The following is a 15985-nucleotide window of genomic DNA, read 5'->3' on the forward strand; positions in this document are numbered from 1 at the left end:
CACATAACATATGACCTTTTGGGATTGGCTTTTTTCACTCAGCATAATTCTCTGGAGATTCACCCAAGCTGTTAAATTTATCAATAGTTCATTCCTTTTTGCTGTTGGTGTCTTATTAACTAAAGGTCCATAGCCTCTGTTAGGGCTCACTCTTGGTGGTATACATTATATGAGTTTGGACAAATGCATAATACCATGCATCTACCATCATACTATCATATAGAACAGTTTGCCCCAAAAGTCCCCTGTGCTTCACCTATTCATCCCTCTACCATTCCTCTTCCCAACTACTAGCAACCAGTGATCTTTTTATTATATCTACACTTATGTCTTTTTCACAATGCCTTACAGTTGGAATCACACAGTATATATACTTTTTATGTCTTTTTGTGGCTTAATAGCTCATTGCTTTTTGTTGCCAAGTAATATTCCACTGCATGCATGTACCACAGTTTGTTTTTCTATCTGCCTACCATCTTGGTTGCTTCTAGTTCTTGGCAATTATGAATGAGGCTGCTATATACATTCATGGGCAGCTCTCTGTACTGATATAAGTTTTCAATTCATTTGGTTAAATACCCAGGAGCATGACTGCTGGGTCATATCCTAAGAATTATGTTTTGTTTTTTTAAGAAACTGGAAATTGACCTTCAAAGTGACTGTACTATATGTCCATTGACAGGTGAATGGATAAAGAAGATGTGGTATACATATACAATGGAATATTACTCAGCCATCAGAAGGGATGAATACTTACATTTACATTGACGTGGATGGAACTGGAGGGTAATATGCTGAGCAAAATAAGTCAATCAGAGGAAGACTATTATCATATGGTTTCACTTACATGTGGAATATACAAAACAGTGCAGAGGATCATAGGGGAAGGGAGGGAAAACTGAATGGGAAGGCATCAGAGAGGGAGAAAAATCATGAGAGACTCTTAACTATGGGAAACAAACAGGGTTGTGGAGGGGGGGTGGGGATACGGGGTAACTGGGTGATGGTTATTAAAGAGGGCATGTGATATGATGAGTACTGGGTGTTATATGTAACTCATAATTATTGAATTCTACATCTGAAACTAATGATGTACTACATGTTGGCTAATTGGATTTAAACTTAAAAAAAAAAGTGGTTGTACTATACTGCATGAATGAGAGTTCTAGTTTCTCTACATTCTTGCCAGCATTTGGTATCACCAGTTTTTTTTTTTTAGATTTTTGCCATTCTAGTAGGTGCATAGTAGTTTTAATTAGCTATTCCCTAATCACAGATGATGTTGAGCATCTCCTCAAATGCTTATCTACCAACCATACACCTTCTTTGGTGAGGTGTCTGTCCAGATTTTTTTTCTCATTTCTTCATTGGATTGTTAGTTTTCTTATTGTTGAGTTTTAAGAGTTCTTTGTATATTTTTTTTCTTTTTTTTTAATAGTTCTTTGTATATTTTAGATACAAATCCTTTATTGGATATAGGTCTGGTAAATATTTTCTCAATCTCTGGCTTGTCTTTTTATTCTCTTTACAGTGTCTTTGACAGAGCAGACATTTTTAATTTTAATGAAGCTCAACTCATCTATTTTTTTCTTTCACAGATCATGCTTTTGGTGTTGTATCTCAAAACTCCTTGCCAAATGACTACAGCAACATTTGCAAAAAGCAACTGACTTTAGTCCGGTGCCCTGACATCATATATACAAAGTCCACAGGAAATCTGTAGGCAAACGATTGAGTAACAGCAGAGAGTTGGAAGTCATTAGGATATAAAAAAACTAGAAGCAGAAAAGGCAGAGTGCTCCTGAGAAGAGCATCCAGCAGGTGATTTGGAGGAAGCTATGTTGCTGCTCAGTGGTAAGAAATCTGTTACTGATGGCTATTGTTGTGCAACATCAAGATGACCTTGAATTTGATTACACATGGTTATGCCAAGTATAAGAATGTGGAAGGGATCAAATGTGCATATTGCCATTGTCTTTCAAAGAGATGACTGCAAGAGAGAATCAAAGTCAACAGACATTTGCCTACTATATTTTGGATTGTATTCAGAGTGTTTGGGACATTCCAGCTTGCAACAAAGAAACCAGTCAACCAGAAGGATAGGATTGCAGAGTTAGGGCTTGTCCGGGTTCAAGAGTGTGTAAAACCAGATTAATAGTACATACTCTTAATCCAAACCAGGTACAACAGAAGTCACATGCCATTATGAAGAATTACTTGATAATCATAGTAAAAGACAAACCCTTTAAAATCCCAAGAAAGTCAGCAGAGTCAATACCAGCCAAATCCCATCATCCCCACACCAAAAGACTGCAATCCTTGAGTTTTTCTGGAATTTTGTAGTATTGATTATATTTGAAGTTAGTAGGTTATCCTCCTGGGATATGGGAATCTTCTTTTATAATGAGAATCTTTTCATTTTTCTTTTAATGAAGTTTGTTGTCATGTAATTATATTCCAGAATGTAAAATAAGGACATCTTTCTATCCACTTTTGTATGCCTATGGGCCGGGGGAGGGGAGGTTAGTTCACTGAAAACATCTGTTTTGTAGCTGAGGTCACTTCTGACTTGAGTCAGTGAACTCATCCTCCAACAGGACAAAGCTACCATAGAAGGAGCTGTAGTTTAAGATAGAAAGCTAGTGACATCTACAGAGACAATCTGATCCACATGGAGAACCATTACTGAATGTCAGACATGCCAAGAAACACAAAGACATACAGTGAATTAAAGCACTGTTCTTGCTCTCAAGAGGCTTAAGGCTCTTTTCTAGGAGGAAAATATAAAATATCTACATCACTTATTTTTTTGTAAACAGGAAAAGAGTCACCAAGTAAGTCCTATCCTGTGAGGTCACCAGTTTTTGATCTTTGAACATTGAAGTTGGAAGGTTGTTAAATATTATATAGCCCAATGCCTACATTTCATACACAAGGAGAAACCAGAAAAGTGAAAAAAATATATCTAAGATTGCAGGGTTGGGACTAGAACTCAAATTTCCTGACTTGTAATCACGTGCTCCTGACTATATTACACTGCCTCTCTTAGAGGTCAATGACTTTTCTCACCCCTGCTTCTCATAGACTGTACCTCGTTATGTCAATTAGACTCTGATTCATAGAGCTCATGCTGTTTTTCCTTTACATGCTCATCTTCAAAAAGTCCACTTCACAGTTTCAATTTGATAGATAATTTTTTAAAATATTAAGAACTTACTCTGGCCTACGTGGTAGAGAGACTACCAACTCAAGTAAGACATGCTTCCTATATGTGAGGAGTTTATTGTAAATATCAAGTAGGGTATTCTCAGACACCAAAGTTGTGTATGTGAAACTCATTACCATCACCCAATCAAGTTTTCTAACAGAAATTATCTTTTTTAGTTAATGCTTCCTTAATTCTCTGGGTCCCACCGTAAAATCTTGAAGCTATTTTTGCTACTCTGGCATGAAAGTGAGAGTATGTGGTTTTCAATCCCTGCTGTACCATTAACAGATTAGTTTTGAAACCCTAGGCAAGTCATACCTCTTGGGGTTTACTCTCCTCGATCAGTAAAATGCAGAGAGTGAACTGGTTCTAATTTACCTTCTTTTCAAATTCAATCAAATCCAAGGGGAGAGGCATAATTAATATATTTTATTTCTATCTAGTTAAGTAGCTGACTAGTTAGCTATCATCTATTTATTTTCTTACGCATAGCTCTCAAGTTTTTCTCTCCTCCTCCATGTTTGTCAGACCCAAGCCCTTCACTTCTGGATTATTGCTAAACCGGCTTCAAGGTCTTCAGTGCACATGTGACTTGTTAAAAGCAATTTTAAGCAAGATTTAGCCTAGAGGTCCACAGGTTAGACTGGAGGCTAGAAAACTAATTTAAAAGCCTATTCAAATAAAGATCAATCTCACAACAAAAGCCCAACATTCAAGTCCCTCAAAAGCTGGCTTCTGTTGGCCTTTCTGATTTTATTTCACAACTCCTCAAGATGTGGCCTTTTTGACCACATCTTCATGTTGGTTTATAATTTAAATTCAATTAATTAACATATAGTGTATTATTAGTTTCAGGGGTAGAATTTAGTAACTTATCAGTTGTATATAACACCCAATGCTCATTACATCATGTGCCTTCCATAACGCCCATCACCCAGTTACCCCATCCCTTCACCCCCTCCACTCCAGCCACCCTTAGTTTGTCTCTTAGAGTTCAGTGTCTCTTATGGTCTGTCTCCCTCTCTGTTTTCATCTTATTTTCTTTTTCCCTCCCTTCCCCCTATGATCCTCTGTTTTGTTTCTTAAATTCTACATATGAGTGCAAACATATGATAACTGTCTTTCTCTGACTTCTTTTGCTCAGCATAGTACCCTCATGGTCAATCTTCCTGTTTTTAATGTTACTGTTCTGAACCTTCCTCTGAGAAATGTCTCACTTTTCTGTAAACTTAATTCCAATAGTTTCCTCAAGACTAATTTCTTCCATGGAGTCAGGTGTTTCCTTTCTCTTCTTATATTATTTAATTAACGATAATATTTAGAGTACCAACAATCATCCCCTTTCCTAACTCCCTCTAATGAATATGGTTGGCATGACAGAGATGATATGTAAAAACTCTCAGTCAACATTAAAAGGAAGAAAGCATATAAAGGTGATGCAAAGAGTATAATTTATTTTCTTTAATATTTCCTCTTATTTCCTTTGCAAATTAAAGCAAGCAACTGGTTACTGGTCTTAGTGATAGAGGATTAATACATGTTTTGAAATTGTTTTAGAATATTTAATAAGAAACTTAAAGTACATTTTCTTGGCTCTACCAACTTCTGATAATATGAAGATGTCTGGACAAAAGGATATGAAGTATTTCCATTAATATGCAATTTAGGCAGATGTTCAAACAAGCAGTGAGTAATGTTATACAAATGCTGGCAGGATAACTAACTCAGTTAGTAGGTAAGCTCTGAAGACTATTTATATTTCAGTCATGACGCAATCAGTGCCAATCTGACCAAATGATCCTCAGTGTCAGTCTTCATAACAGTAGAAAAGCAATTGGGAAAACAAAGTTTTATTTTCTCCCCTTTATATTCTCTTATTGCTGCCTGAGCCCTAATTTGAATCCCCTCCTCAGAGAAAAGTCACAACTAGAGGAGTAAAGGGATTGATTCAGCAAGAGTAAAGTAGTACTGGCATATCCCTTCAGTCTTCTCAGCACTGGCTCAGAAAACATTCAGTGCATTCTCTTGCACCAACTCCAAAGGAGATTTTCCCAAGAAATGGGTTTTAAGCAACTTAAGTTCCCATCACTACTGTCTGTTTGTCATAACTGAAAAAGTATCCATTATATTACAAAAAGATTCTGTTATCCAGTATTTGTTAATTATGATTGAGACCAGAAACATACAAAGTTTCAAAGGAAACAATTGAAGGGAACATCTGAAAGTGATTTTCCCTCCTTCTTTGTTGTTCTGCTACTCACGGCAAATCTTCCAAACTGGAGGCTTCATGTCTTGGATCCAATAGATCATAACCACATTCATTGTAGATTTCCAAATAGGAAATGTGCGTTGTATGTATTGTGCTGCTGTCCTGATTGGAAAAGGGGAAGACATTGTTTAATGGCTATAAATAACAATTCAGCTCAGAAGAGGATGAACACATTTATCACTACAGTTCCTCACAGCTTTCTCTCCTTTACTCTCTTTACTTTGTATGGTTTCCATTTTCAGTTCGTGACACTTTCAAGTTGCCAGTTACCATATGCATGAAGCTTTTTTTTTTTAATGGCCAACACCCATGATTACAAGCAACTTTAGTCTGTTGGGTTTTTTTATTGGTTCCACATTATACATCAAGAGTCAATATACACTTAAAATGAGCCAACTTGGTTGCAGAACTGTATAACACACCATTTTTTACTTTCCAGACCCAAAAAAGGTTACTATGAAAAAATAAACTTACATTCTGTGAATAGTCTATTCATAAAAGAAAACAAAATCGTTACTTCAGTTTAAACTTCAGTAGCAAAAGTTTCCATCTTCAGTCATAGTTCTTTTTTTTTTCACTTTTGCAATATTCAAATTTTCTGATGACACAAATAGATAACAGACAATACTGGATAAGGGAAAATGAATCCCAGGGGACAAAAATAGTTTAGATCAATCAAGTAACAGTAAGAGTGGGCATTCGCAGCTCACTGCCTATATCTTATCTGTTGGATTTTCCTGGCTCACGTGGCAAATCAGGGATATTGAGCTATTGATTTGAGAGAGGTATATTCTGTGGGTCATTACTGAAATGGAATGACACAGGCATCAATATAGTTAGGATAAAAGTCAAGGTGATAGGTCCTGTCTCAGTTCTGTTGGCAGACAAAAGGACCTCCTCTCTCTGAGATGAAATGAAATGGAACTTTTTCAGATCTCAAGAAAATTCCAGGGTCAGTTTTCAAGACCAAATATCAACTGATAGCACCTTCTACTTGCTTCTCCCCCCCACCCAAAAAAAAAAAAACTTTCATTTTGACAAATAGAGTTTTACTTCTCATAAAGGGAGAATCTCTTTGTGTCTTATGGCAAAATGGTCGGCAGATTGTCAGAATGTCACAAAGAGAATTTGCTCACAATGACCTTTCCCTTGATTCTCACCCATATCCAAGACAATCCATTTGACAGATAATATTCAAAGGGAGAGGGGACAAAGTCACAGAGATGGGGGAGAGAGCAGAGGCCTGCAAATCCAGAGCTGGAATCTTAGTCCTACTTGCTATGAGCCTCTATGATGTTAGGCCTCAGTTTCCACACCCATTAGTGAGGAAGTTGAATAAAGAATCCCTATATGTTCTTTAGACTAAAATTAATATGATCCTCTGGTCCTAAAGTGGTTCAAACTATCCAAAGAAAAGCATCAACATTTCATAAAAACAAAATAACACCTGAAATATTAAGGCAACTCTTAGGGAGCACATGACCAAAGTAAAACACTCAAGCTACAGCTGAAATTCCACATTCTGGGTGTCTGGGGAGGTGATAGCATGGACTGTCTATGGACTAAGCAAATTTCTCCCAAATGCTGGAAATCATTTGCTGATGCAGGCGACTCTGGCTGCTTATCCTTTTTGTTGTTGTTGTTGTTGTTAAATATTTTATTTCTTTATAAGACACACAGAGAGAGGCAGAGACATAGGCAGAGGGAGAAGCAGCTCCCTGTAGGGAGCCCAATGCCAGACTCAATTCCAGGACCCTGGGATCATGACCTGAGCCAAAGGCAGATGCTCAACCACTGAGCCATCCAGGTGCTCCACTGGCTGTTTATCCTAACACTCGGCCTGTTGATCAGCTCAGTATCCTCGGCATCATTTCAATAGCATTCTGTGGGTTATGGCTTGGCTTAGCACAGGTATCAGAGACGATAAATACTAGACAAACTCTGCGTGGTCTTTAGTCTGATCCAGTTTTCCCTAAAATGTCCCATGAAATAACATGTGCAAAAAGTGTTCCATGATCAACATATATGCTGTCTCTCTTTAGAAGATTCCCAGAGCATGTTAATAGGCCACAGGGGGATCATTTAGCAACTTCCGGAGATCTTGTTCAAAACTAACGTATTTCTAAAACTTATCTGAACATTTTGGAAATATCCCATCTGTTACAGTTTGAGATTTTAGCAGACAGTTCTGGGCTCCTCTTAGCACCAGAAAAAGCTGGGTTTGAACACTGGATCTGCCATTTATGACTAAGTGATCCTGCATTCTTCACAGCTGTTTAATTACAGAATTACGGAGAATAAACCTTATCTTGCAGAACTGTTGTGACAGAGATATAGGGTTCTGTACCTAAAATCCTGCCAAAGAGTCTGGCTCTGTAATAGGCCCCAATAAATCTCTGCTGCTGCTACCGATACTATTATTGCTAATGTTACTGTTTTATTATTTCTAAAGGCCTCCAAACAGAGAATTCAGAATGTGAATATAAAAGGAAAGGCAAAAAAGGGCAAAAACAACAGCCAACTTGTATGTTCATCTACAGTGGACAAACTCTCTTTCTTCCAGAAATCAGAAGGAATCATAAGTCAGGAAAATGGCAAGTCCACTCCCCAGAGATGATGGGGATAATGCCTTTGGCTGCTCCAGCTTCTGCGTTTTCTGGACTTTTATTGGAATACACACTTAAAAGTCACTGAGCAATGTGGCAAGCTACCTTTTCTTATTACTCCTTTTTTAGTGGTTAGGATTGCCAGACTGTAATGTAACACACATGTTTCCTGCAGACAGCCTTTTCTCCTGCCCCCAGAACAAGTCTGAACCTCACAACACTCAAAAATAGTGGGCAGTAGTTTCTAAAATAAATGGAATCAATTGTCTTCTTTTCAAATCATCACAAATGTGCTCCTATCACACTCACAGGCATTATAGGAGCCAGTATGCAATTGCTCTTAGTTTATCTTGAAATAAATACTTTGCATAAGTCAAATATTTCCTTTAAGAGTTCTAGAGAGCTCCATGTGGCCCTCTAAAGCAATTGACTGGGGGCATCTGAGTACCTGACTGCATTTTTTCAGCTACACTGTGGACAAACTTAATGATGAAGCTCACATTGCCTCTGACTAGTTTTGCTGCAGTTTAGTTTGATTATAATGAATGTGTTGTGCCCTATCATGGAAGTCTGTCCTTTTACAAAGAGTTGTCCTGGCTAAAAATTGGTCCAAGGGGTTCTCTCCAATCCCAGGAAGTGATTTAGGATTATTCAAAATGAAACGAGCTTTAGAATAATGTCAATGACAGGCAGATATAAAACAATGGACCCAAGAGATGATAGGTACTTGGGAGATATTTAGACTTTTACTGTATTTTGGTACCCATAGACAAAATTTTAGAAGGGATAAATATATTTCCTGTGAGGAAAGGATTTGTTTATTTTGTTTAACTTAATCAGGGAAATTGGTTTCATTTGTTCTGTTTCAAAGGCTTCTTTGAAATCAATCAGGATCATTTGGCCACACATGTGTATGTGTATTTGTGTGTGTGTGTGTGTGCGTATAAATACAGATATTAATGGCTGTAGTAATTGAGCTCATTTCCTAAGCATATACTATGTGCCAGGAACTGGACCATATCTTTAGATACAGTATGTTCAACCCTCATAGCAACTCCACAAGCCTGAGACATGGCCACATGCTGTAAGCAGCACACTTTCTCAGAACCAGGTTGGCCCGCACCAACTTCAATGATCTTTCCAAGACAGCATGCTTCCACATTGGGCCACAGCAGCAAAAACTATTAGAAATCATATTCCCAGTTTGTGAAATCTGGGAACAAAACAAAACAGCTAATGTCGGAAATAAATGAGTAAATGAAAAGACAGGATATGAATCCAACATATACACTATACTCAACTCTTTCTCTTCCACATTTTCTGGCATGCAGAGTTGGCATGTTTGAGCTAGTGAGAGATGAGCTGAACTAATGGGTAATTGCTACTTTATGGATGGAAATGAGAATTATGCAGATCTCAGCAATTTCTTCTCATCTTTGCAACTCAAAATGCAAAAAGCATACATTCGAGAAACTTTGGAATAACTGTTACACTGACCTAGTTAGGGCTTTTGTTATACAGAATTAATACAACTAAGTAACTGTAGGAACTTACAGTACAGATGCTCGAGATCCTCTAGTACCATTCAATCCCTACTTTCAGAGAAGGGAAAACAGAAACCCAGAGAAGTTAAGGGACTCACCATTGTTTAAATACAACCAACCAAATAAAGGCAGCTTGAGACATAGAGGCAGTGCCTACAGAGGTAAAAAGCACAGTTTGTATCACACAGACTTGGGATGGACCTCCAAGTCAGTAACTTACAAAGACCCAGAGAAAGATATTTTGACTCAATTTTCCCAACTCTGAAATTGGGACAAGAATACTTACCTTGACGGTTGTATTAAATACCTATAAGGCAATAGACACTTAGAGACACACAATAAATGATGCATATAATATAGAGAACTCCTCTTCATAATAATCTTAAGCGCAATAGGATTTTTACTCTGGTAGACTCTCTTGGGCTTCTATTACAACTGTGAAAAAAGTACAATCTCATCATCTTATTCAGTGCTTTAGTAGTCGAAATAAAGATGTCTTGGCAAAAGGACATCCAGTTTCTTAAGGAGAAATATAAGACGTTAGTTGGTAAAATGTGTTATCTGTTCTTTTAACCTCCATTGATGGATCACAAGGAACTCCCTTTGAGCCTTTGCTGAAACAGCAGCCCTTTATTGAGAAGCACCTGAATTTCCACTTCTTCAGCAAAATCCTAAACTTTCCTTTAAATATAAAGGCCAGAGTCACTGGCCAAAAATACTCCCTCATTTAGATATAATGTAATAAAATGTCACAATAAATTTTTTACCCACCATAAATTCCTGCTGAATATATCAGATAGAAAATGAACTTAAAGTTCCATACCTTTTGTAATTGCTCAAAAATGTATGACAGTGTCCTTGGGATGATGCCTCTGTCACTGTAGCGTTCTGCTCCACCCGTGATGGTGAATGTTTTCCCACTGCCCGTCTGCCCATAGGCAAAGATGGTACCATTGTAACCTGCCAAGACACTACATAAAGAAATGGCACACTTCTAACATCGAAATGGCTAACTGCACGAGTATTAAATGGCTAGTATTTTAATAGCAACCTTGTTCCACACTATTGGAAAGACATTTATAGAAGTATCTATATATGTGAATATCTAGCTAAAATAATTTACTTTTTAAAAATTCTTTTTATCCAGGAGTATCAGCACACCAATCTTTTTCTTAGTAGGTTATCTGTAACTCAAATGGAGTCCGGTCATCTTAAATATTTTCTTCATCTGAATACAACTTTTCTTTTCTTTTTTATAAAGATTTTACTTATTTATTCGTGAGAGACACAGAGAGAGGCAGAGACACAGACAGAGACACAGGCAGAGGGAGAAGCAGGCTCCATTCAGGGAGCCCATCGTGGGACTCGATTCCGGGCTCCAGGATCACACCCTGGGCCGAAGGCAGCGCTAAACCGCTGAGCCACCAGGGCTGCCCTGAATACAACTTTTCTTTAGAATACTTTTATATTTCACAAAAAGTTGCAAAGATAGTACAGAGTTAACACTGTTAACAGAGTGTTAACACAGAGTTAACACTTAGTTTCCCCTATTGTTAATACGTTAATATTTGTCATTTGTCACAACTAAAGAACAGATAGTGATGTATTGGACATTTTATTAAAAATGTTCTTGGTTTTTATACAATGTCTTTTAATCTTTTTTCTGCCTTACTGAGATATAGCTGACATCTTACAAATGTAGCTTTAACATGTACAAATGTGATATGTGATACATAAATATACTGCAAAATGAGTCTCACATAGGGTTAATTAACACATCCATCGCCTCACAGAATTATCATTTTTATAAGTGGTGATAACATTTAAAATCAATATTCTTGATAACTTTCAAATGTATAATAGTCACTGTGCTGTACATTCAATCTATAGAACTTATTCATCTAATAACTGGAAGTTTTTACCCTTTGTTTAATATCTCCACATTTCCCCCACCCACTAGCTCCTGCCAATCACCATTCTATTCTTGATATCTATGAGTTCAGTTTTTTAGATTTCAAGTAAACGAGAATGTACAGTATTTGTCTTTGTCTTATTTCACTTAGCATAATGTTCTCAAGGCTCATCCACATTGTTGCAAAATGGCAGAATTTTCTTCTTTTTATGGCTGACTAATATCCCATTATATATATACACATATATACACACATTTTCTTTATCCATTCATCCATCAGTAGACATTTAGGTTTTCCTATGCCTTAGCTATTGAGAATAATGCTGCAATGAACATGGGGATGCAAATACCCCCATGAACTTTCATTTCCTGTGATTTATATGCAGGAGTGGCATTACTGGATCATATGGTAGTTCTATTTCTAATATTTAAAGGAAACTCCATACTGTTTTCCATAGTAGCTGCACCAACTTACATCTGCACCAACAGTGCACAAGAATTCCATTTTCTTTATATCCTTGACGGCATTTGCTGTCTCTTGACATTTTGACAACAGCTATCATAACAGGTATGAAGATATATCTCATGTTTTTGGTTTGCATTTTCCAGATAATTAGAAATCTTGAACACGCTTTTATATATCTGTTAGCCATCAGTATTTTTTGTTTGGAGAAATTTCTATTCAAGTCCTCTGTCCATTTCTTAACTAGATTTGTGCTTCACATGTGATCTATCCAGGAGAATGTTTCATGTGTGCTTGAGTAGAATCTGTATTCTGCTGTTGTTGGGTGAAATGTTCCATGTATGTTCCATTAAGGTCCATTTGGCTTAAGGTATAGTTCACATCCAATGTTTCCTTATTGATTCTCTCTCTCTCTCTCTCTCTCTTTAAAGATTTTATTTATTTATTTGAAAGAGAGAGAACACAAGTGGGGGAAAGAGCAGAGACAGGGACAAGTAGACTCCATGCTGAGTTTAGAGCCCAATGTGGGGTTCAATCTCAGGACCCCAAGATTATGACCAGAGCCAAAATCAAGAGTTGGACGCTTAACCAATTGAACCATGCAGGCACCCAGTCTCATCACAGTTTTGATTTAAAGTCTATTTTGTCTGATAAGAGCATAGCTACTTTTGCTTTCATTTGGTTTCCATTTATTTGCATGGAGTATCTTTTTCCATCCCTTCACCTTCAGTTTATGTATGTCCTTAAAGCTGAAGTGAGTCTCTTGTAGGCAGCATATGGTTGGGTCTTGTTTTTAATCCATTAGCCACTTGATGCCTTTTGATCGGAGAATTTAATCCATTCATATTAAAAGTACAGGCCTACAAATATCAGCTTATTCATTGTTTTCTAATTTTGTATTTCCTTTGTTCCCATCCTCCTCTTTTACTGTCTTTCTTTGTAAAGTGATTTTCCCTGTGGTATGCTTTGATTCCTTTTTCTTTGTTTTTTGTGTATATACTCTTGTTTTTTACTATTCATTCCATTTTTTATGTTTTTAATGTCATAATTTACTTCTTTTTATAAGTGTATCTCCATTATTAAATTACTGTAGTAATAGTTGTTTTTAAAACTTTTGTCCTTTAACCTAATAGTAGATTGAGTAATTAACGCAAACCATATTATAGTATTAGAGTATCATGAATTTGCTTATACTTGCATTTACCAGGATGCTTTATATTTTCATGTTTCAGCATTTCTTCTTATAAGATAGGTCTAGTGGTAATGAACTCCTTCAGGTTTTGTTTGTTTGGGAAAATCTTTGTTTCTCCTTCATTTCTGAAAGGCAACTATGCTGAGAAAGTATTCTCAGCAGTTTTCCCCCCCCCCCCCCAGAAATCTGAATATACTGTCCCACTCTCTCAGGGCCTATAAGGTTTCTGCTGAGAAATCTGTTGATAACCTTATGAGGGTCCCTTATTATATGGCTATTTTTTTCTCATGCTGCTTTTAAAATCTCTCTTTGTCTGATTTTAGATATTTTTATATTAATATGTCTTGTAAAAGATCATTTTGGTTCAAAATTATAGGGTCATCTATTAGCTGTATGAACATGGATGTCCAAATCTCTCTGCAGATTTGATCATTCCAAGCCATTATTTCTTTAAATATGCTTTCTGCCCCTTTCACCCTCTCTCTTACTAAGACTTTAACAATGTGAGATGGTTTTCTTTAGTGGCATAATTCACAAAGGTTTTCTTTACTCTTTCTTTTTTCTTTTTGCTTCTCTGACTGGATGATATCAAATGACATATTTTCCAGTTAACTAATTTCTTATTCTGCTTGATTCTGTCTGCTATTAAAGCTTCGTATTGAATTGTCAATTTGATCACTGTGTTTTTTAACTTTAGAATTAGCTTTTTTTTTATGGTTTCTATTCCTTTGTTGAACTTCTCATTTTGTTCATGTATTATTTTCCTAATTTCATTTAGTTGTCTGTGTTTTCTTGTAATTCACTGAATTTAAGAGTATTATTCTGAATTATTTGTCAGACAGTTCCCAGATCCATTTCTTTAGGGTCAGTAAATGGGCTTTATTAGATTCTTCTGGTGATCTCATGCCTGTGTGGGTAGACCTGGATACTGGGGCCACAGTGGCTGACTAGGCACTGGGATCTCTGGGATGGGCCCAGCATCTGGAACCACAGGGGCGAGTCCAGTGCTGGGACAGGCTGGTAGTCTGGTTTCACAGAAGCCAACCTGGAGGCTGGAGCCACAGGTGCCAACCTGGAATAAGGGCCAGCAAAGAGTCTTGGGCTATGGAATCAGCTTACAACATAGAGCTTCAGGGGCCATGTTGGGTTTGCAGTGACCAGTGTGATGCTGGGCAGGCCAGGGGCCTGGGTCTATGGAGCCAGCTTCAAAGCTCCAGCTGCAGGGGGCTGGCCAACACTGGGGAGGGCTTAAAGTGTGGGTCTGATGGTAATCTACCAGAATACTGGAGCTATAGGAGCCACCCAAGGCCATGCCAGCTGGCCAAACAGGGATGGGATAGAATCCTGGATTTCCTAGAGTCTGCTGGAGCCTGGTATCATGGGCGCTGACTGGGGCCATGAGAGTCATCTGGCTGCAGGGTAAATCAGGAGCTTGGGTTTATGGGAACCTGCTGGTAGCCTACTGCTGCAGGAGCTGCTTGGGACTACAGTAGCAGGCAGGTGGTAGGGTAGGCCAGGGGAGTAGATGCTAATAGCTTGTCAAGAACTTGGTACCTTGAAGTCATGTGGTGCCAGGGAAGTCACCTGGGGCCATGGGAGCTGCCTAGGGCCACTGGAGTCAGCTGATGCTGGGATGTGCCAGCACAAGTATCTACAGTAACATCAGGTGCTCATTGCAGTCTCCTCCCATGGGGATGGTGTCTCTTTCAGTGCTAGGATGCTCAGGCTTCAGGGATGCTTAATGGGGTAATGCCAATCTATCTTTTCTACCCTCCTCAATGTGTCTTTTCTTTTTTTCTGTGCCCCACCACAATGCTGTAATTCCTCACCTGGAGTATTTTAGCTTTTGTGAAGGTATTTTCATGCTTGGTTGTTATTCAAATTGATCTTTCTGGGAGGGTACAAGTGCTAGAAATTCCTGTATTACTGTTTTGCTGAAATCGCTCTCTAATTAAATATTTTCTTCATCTTTAGTATACTTTATAGTACATGTTGAAAGTAAAAGTTCTGATGAAACCATACCTCCAATTTGGCAACCTACAAATCTGACACCTGGCATTTCATGGGGCAAATACTCATAACATGTAGTCACCTTCTAGAACACTAGGTACAGAATGCAGAATATTTACCACTGTATACCTTGAAATGTAATTCCCTAATTTAACATTAAGCTCCAACTATAAACCCTCTAAGGATTCCCCTCCTGAATTTTCATGGAATGACTTTTTGGTAAGATAGTAATCCAGATGTGCTCTACAGTTGTACAGAGCAGCCTTTGATTTAATTGTGGTCATAAGAATGCTGGATTTTCCAGACTTCAAGTTATATTACAAAGCTGTAGTAATCAAAACAGTATGGTACTGGCACAAAAAATAGATACATAGATAGATCAATGGAACAGAATAGAAAACCCAGAAATAAACTCTCACTTCTACAATCAGTTAAATCTATAATAGGGAGGCAAAAATATACAATGGGGAAAAGACAGTCTCTTCAACAAATGGTATTGGGAAAACTGGACAGCAACATGCAAAAGAATGAAACTGGACCACTTTCTTATGCCATACACACACACACACACACACACACACACACACACACACACACAAAACCTCAAAATGGATCAAGGACCTAAATGTGAGACCTGAAATCATAAAAATCCTGGAAAAGAACACAGGTAGCAATTTCTTCAACATTGGCCATAGCAACATTTACCTAGACATGTCTCATGAGGGAAGGGAAATAAAAGCAAAAATAAACTATTGGGGTTATATTAAAATAATAAAAAACA

General features: G+C 37.6%; 1 protein-coding gene across 16 annotated transcripts in view; it reads right to left on the bottom strand.

Moving 5' to 3' along the window:
• Positions 1–15985, bottom strand: part of KIF6 (kinesin family member 6) — a 380623-nt gene that overhangs the window by 290270 nt on the left and 74368 nt on the right. For 14 of the 16 annotated variants that reach the window (XM_038553965.1, XM_038553967.1, XM_038553964.1 and 11 more), the window contains 2 exons: positions 10451–10598; positions 5470–5579 (listed from right to left, as the gene is read on the bottom strand). In XM_038553965.1, coding sequence (XP_038409893.1) covers positions 5470–5579; positions 10451–10598 — 258 coding nt within the window. The remainder of the gene's footprint in view (positions 1–5469; positions 5580–10450; positions 10599–15985) is intronic. The other 2 variants (XM_038553974.1, XM_038553973.1) reach the window with 1 other exon arrangement.

Source organism: Canis lupus, chromosome 12 (assembly GCF_011100685.1).
Source record: "Canis lupus familiaris isolate Mischka breed German Shepherd chromosome 12, alternate assembly UU_Cfam_GSD_1.0, whole genome shotgun sequence".
NCBI classification, from domain to species: Eukaryota; Metazoa; Chordata; class Mammalia; order Carnivora; family Canidae; genus Canis; species Canis lupus.